The 20,227-nt window shown below is 42.4% G+C and overlaps 1 protein-coding gene across 1 annotated transcript in view; it reads right to left on the reverse strand.

Moving 5' to 3' along the window:
* The window catches only part of HDX (highly divergent homeobox), a 47,010-nt gene extending 27,234 nt beyond the window's left edge, over nucleotides 1–19,776 (reverse strand). The window contains exons 1-4 of the mRNA XM_075161945.1: nucleotides 19,698–19,776; nucleotides 12,239–12,385; nucleotides 6,643–7,767; nucleotides 1,232–1,285 (exon numbers count right to left, since the gene is read on the reverse strand). Coding sequence (XP_075018046.1) covers nucleotides 1,232–1,285; nucleotides 6,643–7,767; nucleotides 12,239–12,385 — 1,326 coding nt within the window. The 5' untranslated portion in view covers nucleotides 19,698–19,776. The remainder of the gene's footprint in view (nucleotides 1–1,231; nucleotides 1,286–6,642; nucleotides 7,768–12,238; nucleotides 12,386–19,697) is intronic.
* Between the last annotated feature and the right edge of the window lie 451 nt (nucleotides 19,777–20,227).

A 20,227-nucleotide genomic window follows, 5' to 3' on the forward strand; every position in this document is an offset into this window, starting at 1 on the left:
CCTACTCAAGAGAACTAGGACTTAAAAAAAAATTAAAAAAAAACAGATGGAATGAGCAACTACAGGATTTGTGTAAAAGTACTGGTTCCTCTGGGAGATGCTCTTATAAAGTGCTCTGTATATAAAAAGAAATAAGTGGTACTACCAAAGTCTGCAGAAACTAGATATGTGCTACAGTTGAGACCTAGCAAAAGTCTGAGAGAAAACCCAATTCATGTGATAGTCCTTAGATTCCTACCTATACATGAAATGCTACCAAACTCATACCTTTTGAAGACTAAACGGATTAAACAGTAATAATAAAAAGAAGAAAAAAGTACTGGGTACAGCAGGGAGGAAAAGGCATGGAAAGGTTCTTCCATTACCTAGACGTCATTGTCAAAGCAGCACACGTGCCACTGACAGCTCAACGAATGGTTTGGGGGGTTTGACGGCATAACTTTGGTTATGAAAATAGCCATCGCCCTAGTTATTGCTTCTGATATAGCTGGACTAATACGTAACAGCCTTTTGAAATTTTAGTTGTACGATCCAATCTGCAGGTTTAGGGTGTATATTCATGGTAGGCAAACAGAATCAATGTGCTTTTCAAACAGAAGCTAGCAGACTTCTCTTGAACTGAAATGCTGGACAGTAATCAAACAAAAGAGTTGGATAGAGGTATTTTCCTGACAAGAGCTGTTTCATACCTTGTCGTTACGCTTTGGAGTCATTTGTGAATTGAGGACACCAACCTGGCTGATTCTGCCTAATGTAAAATGACATATATGTGGATAAAATTAGATTTGAGAAAGTTACTACAGATAGCATGAACTAATTCTGTGCACGAGCACAGAGTAACTGAAGAAGTGGTTACTCTCTTAAGCATTCAGTTGTCTCAATTAACAGCCATTTCACTTTCATTATAAAAAACATATTCTGAGCTCTAAACTCTTAGTCCGTATCAATTCAGATGTTACATTTCTGCTAATGGCACAATTCATGAACCTGGGCATCACATTAACTGACTCAAGATTATGACCTTGACCTGCTTTTAAAGATATATATCAACTTTATGGTAACTGAAGCATTGTATCTGCAGATAATATTTGTATCAGTCAAAGTATAAAGAGGGGGAAAAAAAAAACCAAAACCGCACACAACGTAAATAGAACTGACATTTTTAAAAATACATTTAGATAAACTTTTCACTCTTTCACTTGATGCGTTAGTGAAATGGAAATATACTTACTGCTCTTTTTCTGGAACAACCTGTAATCCAAGGCACAGTAAGGTTTCCTGAAATCTGTAGAGGGGAAGGGGAAAATAGAACAGAAAACAACAGCTTAAGTTGCTATGATAGCTAATACTGAGCAGCTTTCAGAAGACTTCAATATTGTGCATTCAATTCTGATAAGAATGTCTTTAAAACAGGTTAAAATTTAAAAGCAAAACAAAGTCGCACTTAGCCTTACTGTTGTAAGACTAAAAACAAAACTCTAACAAATGTTTCTTTGGGTGAGGGTAAGATAACACACTGGCAACTCAGGTGCTTCTGTACTTTTGCTATCTCAACTTATATTTCAGAACATCAGTTTTCATCTTCAATCTGTCACAAAACTGGAAAGATTAAGCAGACTGGAGTTAGACAAGGGCCATGTCTGACAGAACTGCCATCACATATTTTTCAATTACATCAGTTAAACCTTCAGAAAAAAATACTAACATGATAGTAACTGAACTATTCAATGTCAGACGTTAAGGTTTTGCATATTAGCAGAAAAACTAGGGACATCAGGCTGGAGAAGGAAGGGGAAGAGATATGAAGGCAAAGGTTAGCCGCCTCGATTCCCATTGCTTCTCCATCATTCCCAGAGTTTATTAAATAATAATCTTGGACTGTTTTTCCTGGCCATCTGAAATGTGTCACAGCCTGGAATATTTTAGGCTTATTTAGGATTCCATGTTCATCTTCTGCTGCAGACAAGCAACGCTTGTGAGACTAAACATAGCTCTTGAGAGATTAATAATATCAAGTCATTACACACACTGTATATGTGAGGAAGAAAGATCTACGCACTTCCGCTGACTGTATCGAACTACACTAATAGTTTTTGTATTTGCGAGCACGAGCATAACCAAATATAGAATACCTGGTACAGTTTGTCTAGGGTACAAGCACATAAGATACTTTTATTCTTCAAGCTTTTAGCTAGAAGCGCTTGCAGGTTACCTAAGGTCAGATGCTTTCTCATTACAGCACAAGGCAAGTTGAGGGGGGCTAGAAACGAACACCCTCCCCTCCTAAGGGCAAGTCTACATCAGCTTTTGTGTCTAAAATATTAGTTTCTTAGTTGCACACACACATTTTAGAAATTCTGTATAAACAAATTACGTCTATTACAATTCTATGTCCCACACAACAGCTTCACACCACAGAATCCGCTGTAAATGCGTCCTCAGTATCCACCCAGACGGCTTCTCTTCACAAATTTAAAGTGGGGCTACAGAAAAAAGTGCTCTTCTACGTGAATAAAGCAATCAGTCTGGCAGAGCATTAACGGTTACTTGGAAGACAAACGCACACAAGTTCTGACATGTGTGATGCCAAATGCAATCAAGTTTATCTCAATATAACTACTTGAAAGACAACACGCATGGGAGTATTCTAAACTGGCTCTATGAAAAAAGCACAAGGGTTGGGGTTTTTTTTGGGGGGGAGGGAGTATTTTTTGAGTGAGATTATAGTTATCCTGCATCCGCAGGTGTAACTCCAGACCTAGTCCAACTGGGACAGCTACCGTGAGTTGCAAAAATGACAACCTGAAATACTTCTCTCAGAAAAGATATTGTGTCTCAGAAACAGCAACTCTGGCAAATGCTAGAGAAAGGTCAAAGGCACCGCAACACTTGTGAATTACCAACGCTGTATCTTAATTAAAGTGGTTACACTATATGAGGTCCTTACATGATCTTTTCCCAATTCACCTCTAGATTTACTGTCCCAAATCCAGTGCACTGGAACAAACTAAAAGCCCCAACCCAGTCCTGGTGGCCGTGTGTCCCAGCGTCACTTGAGGCCGTACGCAGTGTTTTTGCAACCTGCTCACTGCTGCTGTCCTCCCCAGAGCCCCACAGGTTCTCCCCGCTCATACAGCTGGAAGTATTTCTCCCCAGAAATAAAGTGGAGGAACTCCTCTGACAAAGGTAACTCCGCTTCTGTTACAAGAATGAGTGTCAGGACACACTTTGTTCAAGTCTCTTCAGCGAAGACCATGTTGCTTGCCCTAGCAAAAAGCTGTGCTGCCCAAATTTAGCAAGAAAGTCCTCCTCTTGTCTTCAAAAGTCTCTAGGGAAGTAAACAAATCACTTTGACACTTCGATTAAAAAAAACCCCACAAAATAAAAGCAGAGTCCCATTTCCTTAAATAAAGCAAACTTGCAGCTTATTCACATAAAGCAGCATCCTTAAAAGTGAATCTTAAAAATAAATAAATACGTATTATACCTATATCCTATTCTGACATAATGGCTGCAAGGCTTAGGATTTTCCCTTGAAGAAGACAGGGTTAAATTAGATAACTGTGCTTCAGTGTGTATAACAAAGTAATTAAAAATACACATACTTTCAACAGTATTTTCGTCCCTTGGGGGACGAGGTTGGGGGGAGGAAACCAAGACTAAATCATGATTCAGCCTTGCAAACCTACAAGAATACCCTCTCTAGCTCAATACGCTTAAATTCCAACTAAGAAAAGTAAGAAGGTTGAACAATTTGTTTACTGAAACTGCTCAGGCATTAAAATGGATCATGTTATTAAATTTACTCTTAAGTTACACTAACACGAATTTGATTAATTGAACCAGTAAGGACGCTATAAATAATTGCTAATTAGATACCCCACCAATGTACAACAGTAATTACTTCATCAAAACACAAATCACACAGTCCTGACTTTGAAGAAGCATCTGCTTAGATGTTTCACTGCTCCAATAATCATGTAGCTCAGGTTTAATCTATTTTTAAATTTAGGAAGATTTCCCCGAGTTTAAGGATTTTCATTCCTACGCTGATGGATAAATTAGCTAAACACGGGCAATCAAATTAACAGAAACTGACTACATACAAAAGAAGTGTCATTCTGCATAAGTCTAAAATAATTCAGACAGCATCTGTTACAAAATCTATGTCTCTGGAAGTTTAATATATAAAAATTATTAAGCTATAAGGGGAGTGTCTACATAAAATAGCAGTCACACTGGATTTAATTTTAAGGAGAGGACTTGGAGGAGGGGGTTAAACTAGTGCAGAACCGATGATTTCAACAAAATACGTTATCAGCCTAGTGGGGTACACTATTTGTTACACGTGACTTCGAAAGCAGTAAGTGAAATTTTCGTGTCAAGGTGATAAATGAGTGTTGGAAGTGTCACTGTCATACACTAACACCTCTTAAGATCCAGAACTTACTTTTGCATTGTTCTGGAACGTGCTAAAATCTCTCAGCAAGCAATGCAGTGATCCGGAGAAATCAGCACCATCGTTTCTTCAAGGTGCTATGGCATCTGGCCAGGCTGTAGGACACTACTCCTCCGCAGCTTCCGCAGAGCCGTGATACTATATGCATTGACCCCACAGCTTTGGCCTTCCCTTATAAATTCTCTAACTCTGAAGAGCATCATCTCAGAGGTTCACAGCCTGAATGCTTACAGCAATAAGTAAATTAATAGCAATCTGCCCGGTTTTTTCAAGGTTTAAAACTGTGGAAGGGCAAGGGATACCACAGGAAACAGAAGCTCCCTCAATGAAAGGTGCATTCCCAAATCCAAAGAACAGGATCTCTGAGAGACAGGCATGGAAGTCAAACGGGGTACAGATGAATTCCTCACTTATCAAAGAAATAGGTATGTTATTATAACAGGGGAAAAAAAAGAAAAAACAAACCAAAATGAAGTTACAGAGATCTCCTTGTTCTGATCCATACCACACCACGTGGACAGATAAAGTGTCACTTACCATGAACCATTCTAGCTGTTTAAAAAGACTCTGTCCCTACCCCCAAAAAAACCCAAATCAAAGTTATTTCAAATGTCATTAAAAAATTCAAAAAAGCAGTAAGAAATAAATGTCACTGATGCTTTTTCAAGAGTGAAATAAAGTACCAAGAGCACACAGCTTGAAGTAGCAATAATATATTTCACTTCATGTAACTTTAAGAAAAATTTCGTTAACTCTATTGTATGCACTTTTGCAGCTTTACCAGTCCTTTACTGAACAGATGTGCACATTTACAGCTTTTCTTCTCCTATGAAACTGGCATGTCAAAAGTAAACAGTGTTTAATGAATTTTATAACTCAAGTAAGAACAGTAATAGCAAATACTGGCAGACTATCTGAGAGAAGGGAGAAAGGGAAAGAACAGCTCATCTAAAGTGCTCAGCTTAGAAAAGGCCATAAATAAGAATTGCACATGTCCCATCTCCTACATAGAATCTACTCCAGAGTATGTATGCTCCTCAAACCTCAGGTTTACCAAGAAAAGCAATAATTCTGGTGAAAAGTGGCACTTCCTTGGACTCAAAAGCTTTCTTTCAAATCCTGACATGAGATAGGAACAAGTCAGAAAAAAGGAAAAAAAAAAAAAACGCTTCACAAAGTATTGTTCCCTATACTAGTGAGCACGGTATGAAAAGATGGTATGTAATAACAGCCAAATGAACAAAAGTAACACACACAGTATCACATCCTGTCAGTATTAAAATGCTTATCTCAGTGTCTCTAGACTATATCGTGCCAGATGGCATAAAAATCCATGAAAAAAATCAATTTGGATGTTTCCTGCACAACCATCTCTCCTCTAGTTACAACAAAAAAATAAAAAACCGTAAGGGTGTCAGTGTTGTAGCTTCTTTTGAACATCTTTCAGTTCTTGAATTATCTGCATTTAATTTTCCCCTCTCAGTATCACTGACGGGACTCTATTACAGGATGACAAAATAATGGGATTGAATGTAAAACCGACATTTGAATTAGATGCTGCAGGAGAGGAAGAATATTTGCTCACTTAGGGTCTCTCATCATCTTAACTCGCTTGCAGGAGATCCTAATCCTTAACAGAAAACAGGTCCAAGAGATTGGCAACTGCCCAGGGGGTACAGGCAGTGCTGACGGAAGAGCTAATCCAAGCTGACATTAATAAGGGCAAGCAACTGTACAGCACACAAACGACAGCAGGATCCCATGTTCTGCCCTCTGCCACATGCAAAGTATGTCTACAGAGGAGCAACCAAGGGTATCGCTGTGACATGCGTGGTGAGCCACAGGAGTCAGGACAACGCAGACTTCAGCATGCACCAGCAGTCGTAGGTATGAGCCTCTTGCAACCGAAGTTTATCGATTGAATCTATGAAGCCCACGCTGATCTTCAATATACGGCCACCCACTGCAGCCACGGGCTCAGCTGCAGATAAGAGTGCCACCATACTATAGTCCTACCTGCACTTTTGTTTAAGAAGGAATCACATCCACTGAAAGACGTAAATGGAGCACAGCCTGCAGAAAGGCGAACCTATCGCTTACTGGCTACCAACTTTCAAAGAAAATAGTGCTTATCTACAACCTTGTCTTCAAGGTTTGAAGACAGAGATAAATTGACAGATTACCTGGTAATTATTTTGGTTTTGTGACAGCCTCAGTTGACTTGAAGATGTAAAATGAGGAGAAAAGGTACTTCTTGATGGATTAGCACTGTTATATAACGTACTGGATGTTGTATGTAATGAGGTCCGTGCAGGCAAGTGGTAGTCTCTGTTATGATACAGAATATTGTCAGGCACGTCCCTGGCATTCACCATCTGTGAACTACAGCTCACATTTCTTCCTGGCCCAGACAAGGCTGCACTTTGGTTCTCTACTCGAACAGAACTGCTGCTTTCACAGTATCTTGAATAGCTTTGTATTTGTGCTCCCATGGATGCTAGTTCTTCTTCTCTAGCATATTCGTCATCCACGTCTCCAGTTTCCATCGCGATGGACAGACAGCTGCCTTCCACCGAGCAATGCTTCTGCGTTGCGCTTCCTCCCACCATTCTTTGAGGTTGATCTGTAACCGCCAGAGAAAACACTTCACGGATTTCCAGGTTTTGCGTGCTACAAGAAGGGTCCCTGGTATTAGCCCTTTGTCCAGGGGGCACGTGCGATGCGAGAGCTGCATGTTCCGGCTTTTGTAACCTCTGACATCCCACGGGTTCAGCTTTGCAGGGTCTGTGGCATATCATCGGTTTCTGAGGTAACACCAACTCTGCGGTCTGGACTGATGAACCACCGTAGCTTTTTTTAGTGTGACTATATATGGAGTTCGCAGAATTCAGTACACTTGTTTGCCTAGATAAAATAATAGTCTTTTCCCCTACTAATAGGGAAGCATTTTTACAATGTGGTACTTGTCGTCCTATAGGGATGTGCTGCTGCTGAAACTCTGTATCACTTTTTCCTGGTAGTCGTGGAATAGAGGTTTTATGTATTTCTGCCATTGAAGTGTTTGTCTGTTTGGTGGATCCTTGCCTACCGGATGAACTAGCGGGACTGTATATACCAGTAACTATTACATCGTTATTAGAAGAGGTCCAAGAAGAGTGCTGACTTTGGGATCGAGCAATATTTACCACGTTTCTAACTGCTGCTTCTGGAGGTACGGAGGGAGTAGTAGGGACAGTCCCTGGGGGAGTGCCTCCAGAGTCTACAGCACTCTTGCTGCTCATCTTCCTTCGTTTATTGCCAACCCACGTCTGCAAACAACAAACAACAACAACAAACACAAAACAAAGCATTAAATAAGCAGAAAAATTAGGCAATTCCATTTTTAAGCAGATCTGACGAAATGTTAAGTGTTCAAGTTGAGACCTAAGTTTACAAATATGTAAATCATTTACTGATTACGCAGAGTTTGAACAATACAGGGTGGAAATCCATGCCTCTTGTGCTTGAGATTCATACACTAATACACATGAGAACCCCAGTCTCAATTCCAAAGCCCCAGTTTCTCAAAAACCCTGAGACCGTATCATGCCTCCTGTCCCGAAGTTATCCTTAACATCTATTTCATTGACACCGCTGTGACTAATTCCCCCAAATTTAAGTTTTTACTATTTAGCACCTTGGGATGCAGAACCATCACTGAGGTATGCAGCTAAACTTTTGTAACCAAATAACTGAGAGATACGACCTTCAAGACTGCCTTGAACAGAAACTGCCAATTCTTGAATTTAGATGAGAGGAAGAAAAAGAACTCCTCTTTCTGTTAGACAATTACAAAACAATTTTGTGAAGTGTTTAGACCTATGGACTAATTCCTCCTCTGCCAGCTGCATAAATCAAGATCTGATGTCAAAACCTGCTTTTGAAAGACACTGATAGACAAGATCAGGACTACCGGGATTAGATTCCAACAAAAGTTTGCTATTATGGACATTTCCGAAAGTGACAATGACAGTATATGGTTTTGTGTAAAAGATAATAGAGGAAAAAATATTTGAAAAATGCAGGTACTATGGCAGTTGTGCACAGGTTAAAGTGTACTGCTGTTTTAAACACACAGGAAAGCCTGTCCTGGAAGTAACACATTAAGTTATAGCTAAAAGAACTGAAGGGGAAACATTAACTTCAGTATTTCAAGATAAAGAGAGTTAATCCGGTGGAAGCATCAGCTCTAAGACTGGAAGTGTAAGCACCACCTAACTATTCCTGGCAACTTTCATGGTTAGAGACACAAGACCTGCTCATTTCTTTCACCACAGTATGTCTGTACTGAATGTGAGGGCATAAGCAAGCAGGTTACAAGTGCCAAAGAACAAAAAATAAGCTTTTGCATCTGCTTATGCTGGTTATGAAAACAATCAGCTATGCACATAGAGATACGGTGAAACAGTTTTATGCACCACTCTGGCTATCATCTGCTGCACACCTAAAACCAAACCAAAGCAAGATCTCAACATTCGGCAACCCAAACTACTTGATTTAATCAGTAAACTCCCTCACCCCACAACAAGCAAACTGCACTGAGAACCTATCTTGGGTTTCCATCTCATCCCATGAAAGAAGGAAAGTTTTCTTCACATACAATACCTGCTAAGGAAGTAAACAGATTTCTCCACAGGAAAATACACATCCTTGCCATACACAAGTATGCTGAAATCTCCATTCCATTCTACTCATTTTTGTTGTCGAATTTTATAAAATGCCTACTTTGAGGCATGATTTGTTGCATGCAATAGAGTTTGTTACTAGTGATCATTTTTTCTTCTCAAAAGCAAGTTTAAATACACAAATTATAGCCACAGGCCTCAAGTTTCTTTTCTTTATTGCATAAAATAAATTTAGAAGTTCAGTTTCTCTCATGGTTTTCCTGAAAAGAAATGCATTCAAAGAAATGCAAATAACTTACTAGCACTGCTGTTCACTTGGGATTAAAGCACAGTTTCATGAGATAGTCCAAGTCAGATTTGCCACTGCTGAAAAAGCCCCATTCTCCTGATCACGTCCCCAGCATCTTGCTCCCACCGTTTAACCAAAAGCACACACCTGAATGATCAGTGAGTGCAACTCCCCCAAAAGCATAAAACTGAATTGGCAAAAAAAAGAACAGAAGTTTTGGTAAGGTTAGCAAATTTAACTGGGTTACTCTGAAATTGAATGAATGCAAGAGATGATCAGCACAAGAAGAAAGACAGGAGAGAAAGAATTGCACAGCTGGAGAAGGGAAAGTATAAAACCTCCCATTTTTAGCACTGTGAGACATTATCCCAGAGAATTATGTGAAACTATACTCTTAGACTGAAAGGGAAACTCCAAGTTGTTACTAGCTTGATGGTTATAGTTTTAATTTGGGATGTGACAGAGCAGCCGTTAAGTACAAAATATCCTAAGAAAAGGGACACAAATCTTTGTTTCAGTCAAGTTCTCCAACTGGTAAGTTTGGGGAGCACTTTCATTAACACTGGAAGCATTACTGAAATTCTTAAGTTTTATTTAGGATGAGAAGAAGCTCCCAGAAGAGATGACAAATCAAAAATCCAGATGCTAAGAAATTTACGTGGGATTTAAGAGACCCTGATTTTACATTCCCAGTTTGAATCAGGCAGAGCTGGAACTTCAGACTGTCCCACCATCCAGATGCACACCACAGAGGGACTGTCAGTGGTGCTTGGCTGTTAGTTTTGACCAGAAGTTCCACCCTAAATTTGAAAATAGTGTCCTCAGGATGTCTTTCAAGAGATCTAAAAGAATAATGAAGCTGTAACTGTTCTGACATCTGCTGTAGTACTATGGGGAGAACCCCACACCACCTCCCCGATCACTGCTCCCAGCACTCCGTGATTCTGTGAAAATGAGACTCGGAGAACTTTTGCACTTTATCAAGTCACATTGCTCACAGTTCATGTAAAGACAAAAAGCAACCAGCAGAAGTATACTAGTATTAATGAACAAAAACAGACCATCCAAACCCGATGTAGCTAGAATACATCTCTATTAAATATGAGGAGGGCCAGGGTTTTTTCCCAGGAGTAACTCTACCACATTTCCTAATTTTGAAAGGGAGAACATGTTTTTATGTATTGCAGTAATAAAATTTGTAGAGGTTTACATCACATCATAAATAGGACTTTTCTTTTTTCCAATTCAGCTCAAGATTGGAAAGACTGGATGTAGTTCTATAGGACAAGGCTATAGGAATCCTGATTCAGTGAAAGAATATATTCATAGAGTTATGACATTTGAATTATAAGTTATATTTAGGGAATTCATGTTCCTATTATAGTCCTATCTACAAGTGCCAGCTGCAGCCCAAGTATCATTTTGCTAGACATTGTGCAAAGTAGTACTAATCTCTGTCCAAGAGTTTTATAGGAAAAAAAAAAAAGAAAAAAGAAAAAAAGTAGGGGATTAGGAGAGGCAAAAAGGAAAGGTATAAAGAAGAGAAAGGTAAGATCATAAAAAAATATGACAAATGCAGGACAAATGCTGGGTCTGTTTCCATTGCACTTCACAAGTAGGAAGAAAGTTTAAGTATTGCAAATAAGGGCTCAGTAAGGGAAGAAACCTAAAGGAAAAAGGCCATGATACATTTTTGCCCTACGGGAAACACAGAGGGAAAGGAAAATATAAAGATGGAGAGTGAATGAGGACTGCAGGTAGAGGAGAGACTGGTTGCCTCCTCCAGGTCCTTCAATCAGAATAAAAATAGAAAACCAGGCCCTGACTGCATCATCAGCATCCAGATTCCTGTTACAACTGTTCATCTGTTCCAGGGGGTCTGAATTTCTGGCTGACTTTCAGAATTTCCCACCACCTAGAGCTGAGAAAGTAAGTTTTAATATTTCCAGAGTATTTTGAGGGAGGAGAATCTAGGTAAGAATTAGAGAGCAGGAGGGGTTGTTACTGTCAATACACCACTGGAATACCACTTAAAAAAAAACTAGACTGGTCTTCTTCCTCTTCAGTGTCCAGTGTTGCAGCAACTCCTGGTAGCTCCATTACCGTTGTTATTTTTTCAGCTAATGCTTCATGATTTCTATTTCTGCTCTGAGAGAACAGCCATTTTGTTGTCTACTGTTTCACAAAGGGATTATTAATTCCCTTCCCATGGAATTCATAGACTTTGGAAGAGCTCCTGCTAGCACTAGTGACATTCTTCTTTTATAAGAAAAGAATGAACTCACTGTAAATAACCATGAGGGACCACAATATTTATGATTGTGACATGGAATACAAGCGTGACAGAGTGTGTCAAAAGAAATACTTCCACAATTATTCCCCTAAATACATTAGGTTATAGAAATTTGTTTAACTTAAGAATAGTTTCCTAATAACATGACCTTTCTCTGATACAATACATTGCACAAGGTTTCTATAGGGAAATCTAATTTGCAATTTAGTAAACAAACAAAAGCAAAACCCAAACCAAAACACCATCAACAAAAGACAAACATCAACCAAAAAAACAAAACAAACAAAACAAACAAACATCACTCCTTGTGCAATCCAGGCCCCTGCTAAATACAGCAATCATGTGAAGACATTTCAGCGAAAACAAACTATAAACAGGCTCACTGGATAAAAATGAACATGTCACACACGCATACTGAAGTCCAATTTAAGACAAGTACGAAGTTAGAGACTCCAGTCCTCTACAGATATTTTACGTAAAGAAATGAATGTGTATAACTTTAACATACAAATTTGGAAGGCCTCAGTACTTACCCTGACTACACTGAAGTCCAGTTTAGTTTCTTGTGCACACTGTAATATGAGCTGAAAGCAATTTTTACTTTGATTTGTCATTCCATTTTCATAATAACGCTGTAATATCCTTTGTTGTTCTACAGTAAATACAGAACGCAGATTCATCTAAAAATAAAAGAAGATACTCTGAAAGTTGGAATAAAAACTGTAATACTTGCAGAATGCACAGGCTCTCATTTATGCTTGTTGTGATAATGCTAAGTGTTGACATGTTTTCTTTACAGAGTCCTTTACCAACACTTTTACTTACTTTCCAATAAAACCTGTTAGAGTCAGCATTAGAGGCTCCTTTGTAATAGTCTCAAGTTGAACAGGTGAACTACATGTTTGGAACAACACTGACAGCCTTTCATAAATAAATAAATATTACATTGTGTTGCTAAGTCCAAGAGCCTCTAGGTTCAAAGAAAAAGTTTCTCCCTTAAAAAAAAAAATAAAATAAAGGCATTAGGCAAAACAGAGTAACACCAGCAGCTCCAACAACATTGGCATGTCTGTTACCCCTCCCCTACCAAAAAAAGAGACAAAATCTGAGATAAAATAAAGGTGACTGTTTGGCGTGAGTAAAGGTTCCACCGTCTGCAACTTCAGCAAATCCTACACTCCGTTATGGCTGGTCATGCTACTCCTTCTGCTGTGTCAGCACCGGCACTTCCCAGCTGCAAAGTCACAAAGATCAAGGACCAGAACTGAAGACCAACTCAGGGGACAAAAAACAAAGAGAAGGGCTTTAGGCAGCTCTGGACCAGCCCACCAGAATGCCAATGCTCTAATATTAACATGAAGGAGGGACCACCCAAATCACAGCCTGCATTTAGAAAGGTTCAAGCTACTGTGAAACTGTACCCTGAGGCTATAAATGAGGCTTTTTAAGAACACTTAAGGGTTGTTTTACAGGGGTATAAGCCAATGCTGGCTACAGCACCTAAGGATGCTTTGTCCAAAGCGGTGCTGGGTTTTTCAGCATGCTCAACCAGAATGAAGAGACCCACGCTCCTCCCAGGCTAACAGCAACTCTTCAGGTCTTGTTTTCAGCCTGCTGAGCCAGCTCAGCACCGGGTCCCCCCATGAGAGAACTTCGCTGTGCCCGGGACCGGGCAGCCCATGCCGGGGCAGCCGCTCCACTGCGGTCCAGGCCACCGGGTGCCCACGCGATCCTGATGGCGTGGCCTCCATGGCGAGCAGCATCGCCCCACGGCCGGCCATAAGACAGACCCTTCACCGCATCCCCGCCGGGGCCATGCCCGGCCAGGCTCAGCACAGGGCTATGCCGGGCCACGGCAGAGGCGGGAGGTGGCCAGGGACGAGCAGCCTCTTCAGCAGCAGTTTGATGAACACGTTAAACCAGACACAGCTTTGTCACGCATGAAAATTCACAGCCTAGCTTGGAAAAGGCACGACCCAGCTTACACTTCTGTGTCTACTACTCTTTCAGTGCCAGTGGTCCTCTTTTATGTAGCTGAGATCAGCTCCCACAAATGACCTCATCAGAAATAGTTATGAACTTTCCGTCTTTCCAGATCCAGATGAAGCCTGTTATCCAATAGCTCCAGCATTTCTATACATAGGCTCATCAAAAAGAAGCATGCTCTCCAAATAGTTCATCAACTACGATGAGGACTCCTATTGCGAGATAAATTTTTAGAATCAGACCCGATGATCTGCAAGCGAAGACATGTGTCAGGTCCTTGACACATTTTTTAATTATGTGGATTTCTGTACCCAAAGTCACTTCTGTGTTAAAATACTTTCATAGTTGTATTTGACATCTGTAGTTTAGATAAGGACAGGGTGGAGCATTTTGACGAAATCTCTTGATCTTCAGATAAACCCATATGCATTGCATGACAGAGTTTGCCTAGCTAAGCTCAAGAGAGGTCATGGTCTGGTTTAATAAGCAACTCATTTTTGCAGTTTATTTTAATCACTTGTAAACTAGACCTGCCAACCAAAATACTGGTAAGATTCCTTAGTAACTTCTGCCTTGAATCCAGCCACGTACAGCTCAGAGGAACTGTGCAGAGGCCATCAGAAACTGATTTAAATAAACAGATTGCAGGACCCTACAAACACAGAGTTATGGAAGCTGAGTCATACATTCCAACATCTAAACTTTCAAATAAGCAGGTGAGAATTTATTAATGCTTTTTGTGTTTTAGATATACTGAATCCTAAATCAACAGACAGTTCTGTACCACTTCCCACTGCCCCACCTATTCACACACATATTTACCAAAACTACAGAAGACACATTAAAATATTCTTAAAATATCATTAGCTATCCTGCTATGTAAAGAAATTTTTTTCATTCTGCTCTGCCAATTAATTCATCCATGTTTTTTTTAAAACTGCCTTTTACCAGAGGCAACAGAAATTTAGGGGTAAATTGCAGAATAAACCAGAGCACACACATAATGTTCAGCAGGGCTATGCAGGCAGCTACATCTGCCCAACAGAAAACTTGGGTCAAATTCTACTCAAAATATTAAACTCAAAGCAAACTAACCAAACCACTGGATCCACAGGTCCACTACAACAAGCCATTCTATTACATCCCATAATACTTTGAACTACGCTACAGTTGCTTGGTAAAACGTGGTTATTAACAAGTAGACATTAAGCGCAGAAGCGACAGATAACCTCAACGTACAGCACTGATGCCTGGACTAAAGCCCCAACCAACCCATCCCGCCCCAGAAGCTGCAGGGTGGGTTTTGCTGTTCGGGTGCAGATGTAGCACAACCTCACACGACGCGTGTCCTGGTCATTGCTGGGCGGGAAATACGGCCTCGCATGAAGATCTTAGATTACATGGAACAAGAGAAAGGAAATTACGAATCATAAGGTTTTTTGCTTTTGAACTGCCTACATAATAATTTCTAACTAGGTATAAAAGATCACAAGGTTATTACTACGTTTCCACTACGAATAGCAATCTCCGAGCATTCAATCTCAATACCGTAGGACAAAGCGATAACTGGCATACTGATTTCACACTAGCGTGTGGGACATTTGGCAATATTCCTTCTCTTGCAGGTTAAAAGCCCACTGATAGTATGTCAGCTGTAAAGTCCAGACAGAACCCAGTTTGCTATCAGCAGTTCTTAAGTACTTACTTAGAATATTTAAACTAGTACCCTGTGTTGAATAAACCAGTTCCTGAATGTTTGGAAGCTCCACTAGAAAGCCACAAAGTCCAAAGCCATCACGTTTATCCATGAAGCGCTGACTTTGCATATCCCATCTTCATAGGTAACAAGTTCTGCTCACTTTCCACACCTGTCAGACCTAGCAATTTATCTGCATTAAGTACATCGAGCATTCAAACCTCTGTGAGAGCACAATGTTACTGCCTCTGAGACTAGATTGATACAGATTAATACTAGATTCATCAAAGGATTACACTGGGTTTTGGGTTGGTTTTTTTTGAGAAGTGTAACTATGAAAACTGATGATAAACAGGTTATACAAAACAAGATATTAATTCTTACATTTTCTCTAATATGGGAGATGCCTGACAGCGAGCGGAAATATATACAAACTAGAGATAGCTTACGAAGTGCTGACATTACTGAGCAGTAAGGTAGCCGCATTAGTATCAAGGCAATCAGCAGGTCATACGCCTTCATAGTGGACTCCGTATTATTCAGAACAATCGCAGTAACTTCAAAGGAAATAAACTCTTTTTCCCAATTTGTGTACCTACGAAGCACTCCAGTTTCTTCAGGATTTCTCACCTTTGTCTTGAACCTCAGACTCCAAGTTAGAAATCCACATGGATTTTTATCATACTTTTAATTTTGACTTGCCACGCTTAGAAAACATGCATTTGAGCTTTTGGGAAGCCGGGTGTTCAGCTGGTTGGCCACACATTGGCACTGAAAAGAGAGTTTGTTACAGAAAAGAACTCTGTGAAATGTATAAAATTCAGGCAAAGTAATATGCAAACTGAAATTCCATGAACCTAAGTCTTTTTTTCACTTCAATAAAAGGAGTGGCAAAGCAGTATTTTTAGAGATTCACCACCTGCCTGTTCCGCTAATAAAATAAGGCAGCTTTGGCCAAGTATGTTGTTGTCTCCGTGGCAGTGCAGAGTATAATTTATGACAAATGAAAACGCAGGTTTCCTGTAAGTACTTCCTTCACCCCTGCTATGTGTCCTAGCATCATTCAACTTTCCACTTTGGTGGGCTCCCACTCCTCAACCTTCTGTAAACCCATCAAGATAAAGATGTTGTTCCTCATTCCCTTTCTAAACTGAATACTAATTTTAAAAAGTTATCATAGTGGCAGAAGAATCCCTTCGCTGTACGTGGTGGTTCAGGAGACATAAACGTAGTCCAAGTCCTAAATCAGGCACCGGGGACACGTGAGAGATCTAAGGCTGGTAAGTGGTAACAACGAAGACGGGAACTCCATGCCCTTCAGTTTCCCCAAGACTGCTGAACACGAGCCTCACGAAGGACAGTCCTACCAACACACTGCGACCTGTCACATCGGCTCCTCGTCGGATGAGATTAAGGTTATTCTTACGGCTGAACTTCTTGAGACTTCTTTAGCTGCTTGAGCAACTTTTGCCACAGTATCCACCTTCCCTCCCTTTCTGTGGCAAGAGCGAGCACAAGTGGAGAGGGGAAAACATGGAAGAACTAAAGCTGAGTTTGCTTCTGAAGTAGTAGTGCACTTGCTTCATGAAACAGCTACTTCATGTAACAATTATCCCACACGGTTTGCTGCAAATGCCTAGTCCTTCCACTCCAGTTACTTTATTCAACATCCAAAATTATGAATCCCTCCAGGGAGACCTGGTGAAGCCCAGAGATGTATTTTCAGAAACTAATGAAAAAAACTTGGTGTCAACGAGTACCACAAAAGAAAGAGCAACTATAAGAAAATGGGAATAATCCTGAATCAATGATCTCCTGGTTAAAAAGAAAAAGATATTCAAGAGTTACTTAGCTGTTCTGCACTGACTACTGGAGGGGGAAAAAAAAGAAAAAAAAGAAGCAGCAAAAGGAAAAAAAATTTCTGTGGTCTAAAGACTGCCTACAGTGAACAGCATTATAGTCTTAGTGTCAAGGAGTCTCTAAATATTAAGATTGTTAAACCAAGTAAACTTACAAGGTAAGTCTTTATAGAATACTACATTAATACTAATTAATTTGAAAAATGGGAAATAAAAACTTAATGATACTTCTCTCATTTCAAACAGTATAACAGAAACCAGTCTTGGATGTGAAATTAATAAAAAAAAAAATTCACTCAGCGTACAAGCCACCACAAAGTAACCAAGTGTAAAAATCTTTATGGTATAAAACACTATAAAACTGTCAGGGATTAACACATAGTGATAAAAAGGAACAAGCAGTTTCTGAGAGGTTTTTTTTTTTTAACCTCATCACCAAACAAGCATTTGTTTGGAGAAAAGTCATCTTATAAAAGCCTGTAAGCCTATCACTGTTTTAGTCTGTCTATCCATAACAGGTACAGTAAGAAAATCAGCACACTCCTCAATTTATTTCTTTTTTTCTTTCCCTCCACAGATCTCCAGCGGTACAAGATAACAAGACTTGGCGCCAATATAAATCCGAGACGAAACCGCAACTATAATAAGAAAGCTACTATATACATACATAAAAGAAGACTGCAGCAGCGACACTATTACTAGAGCTTTAGAAACCTGAACTGCATCAGCAATCACCTAATTCACTTTCCACGTCTGCCAAAAGCTCACAATTTTTTGCACACTCCAAATGGAAAGAAAACAACCAACCAACCCACCCCCCAACCTACACACCATGTGTGGAGATACTGGATGTACATCAAGCAACAATGTTTAATAACCTGAATTTGTAGGTTACTGCCTCCTTCCAAAACACGCCAAAACAATTACAACTACACAACTGTAAGTGCAGTAGATTGTGCTTACGGTTGAGTAAGTGTAATATACAGACCAGCTCATAAAACTATTTTTAAATATCCATGACTCGCAGCACAACTGCTTCCCTCTTCCCTAGGTACAGCATTTGTAATATTTATTACAGATCTACCTATAAAATTCAGCCCTTTATTAGGGACAAATTAGAGAGCTCTCAGTAACTTAATAACATAGTAACCTATGACCACAACTCTGCAGGTTTATGCATCCCATCCCACTATGCAAATGAGACTTCTGACTTCAACTGGATTAGTCAGAGGTTTTACATTAAGCATGTACACAAGCGTTTGTAAGATCTACGTCAGAAAAAAAGAAAGGAATACTAAAATGCAGTTTTACTCTGAAGATTTGAGCTGCTTCAAGACTCCAGTTCGGAGGATACAGAACTGCTTTTGGTTAGTTACATACGATCTTACCTATAACATCAGAAGCTCTAGGCTAACAGAATGCAGGAGGACAGGGTTGGGGATTGCTTGTTATTCCCCAGAGTGGGGCAAGCCTATGTGCAACACAAGCACTTCCAGAGGCACCATCATCCCTCCAGAACGCCACAGGGTGCACAGCCGAAGCACTGCTTCCTCCTCATCCCCTTCCAAATACTTCAGGGCTAGAATCTGGCAGCAGCATGACACCCTGTTCAACTGCCACCACGACCGGCTGCCTTCAGCACGGGAACAGGGCCGATACGGCCTTTGAGAGGTGGAAGTCCTGAGGGGAAACAAGGTTTGAGCTGGTCCGTGCCAGTCCCCTACTGCTGGCCACCTCCTGCCCCGCTCATGCGTGGGTGTCTGCCTGCCTGTGTGGACCCCACAGGCCTCACACCACGAGGCAATGACAGGCTTTCCTCTTCCCCTGCCCAACTGCCCCGCCAAAGCCTTCAACGGTACCAGCCCAGCCTCAAGGAGCTGCCCCTGCACTGACACGAGGGGCAAGAAGGGGGCCCAGAGCTCGGGGAAGAGGCAACAGGAGAAAGAGCCACGAGCGGCCGCTCCTGCCCACGGCCCCACGGGCAGGGCGGGGACCCTCGGGCGCATGCGCCCCAGCCGCCCCGCAGGGCACCAGGGCCGCAGAGCAGGGCGCAGGCGCAGTGCGGCCGAGGCGGCGCAGGCGCAGGCGGCCCCCCGCCCTCGGCGCGCCGAGCGGCCGTGCGCATGCGCCTTTCCGCAGCGGCGGCAGCGGCGGCGGGCGCCTAGCGCCTGCCTCTGCGGGGCCGCCGGGGGCGGCGCAGTGCGCCTGCGCGCCCGAGCAGGGTCTGCGAGCGCGAGCCCGCGCGGCCGCCCTCCCCCACCGCCAGGCCGCCGGCCCAGGGGCATCATCATCACCATCATCATCATCATCATCACCATCATCATCACCATCATCATCACCACCCTCCTCCTCCCCGCCCGCCCGCCGCGCCCCTCCCGGGCGGGGACCCGGCTGCTCCCCCGGGACTCACTCGCGCCCGCCCACCGCCCCTGCGCAGCGCGCCGGGCTTACCGTGCTGTGCGGGGCTGGTCCGGGGGGCTCGGGGCTCCGGATTCAGCCGGTTTCGGCTGGGTCGGTCCCGGCGTCACACAATGAAATCAGCGCCTCCGATCATTAATTCTCATCATGATCGTGACGTCAGCGCAGACAGCGGCCAATGGGAGCGTGAGATCAGCGCCGGCCGGGACAGTGCTGGCCCCCGCCCCTCGCCCGGGGGGGCGCGGGGCAGGCTCCGCCGGGCCGAGGGGCCGCTCCGGGGAGCGGCCGGGCGGCGGGAGGCGGCGCAGCGCTGCCCCGCAGCCCCTCAGCGGCGGGGGCCGCCGCTCCCTCCGCGCCCGGCCCCGTCCTCCCTCACGCCGCCCGGCCCGTGCCCCGGCAGCGGCCCCGCCGCGCCGCCCCCCCGCTCCGCGGCGCCCCGGAGGTGCCTCCCGCTCACCTGCCCGCAGGCCTGGGGCGCCCCGGGCTCCTCGGCCCCCCCGGCGGCCCCGCCTGCGGGCAGGTAGCGGCGGGCGCCGTGGGGATGCCCACGGAGCGCGGGGAAA

Source organism: Calonectris borealis, chromosome 13 (genome assembly GCF_964195595.1).
Source record: "Calonectris borealis chromosome 13, bCalBor7.hap1.2, whole genome shotgun sequence".
In the NCBI taxonomy this organism is placed as follows: Eukaryota; Metazoa; Chordata; class Aves; order Procellariiformes; family Procellariidae; genus Calonectris; species Calonectris borealis.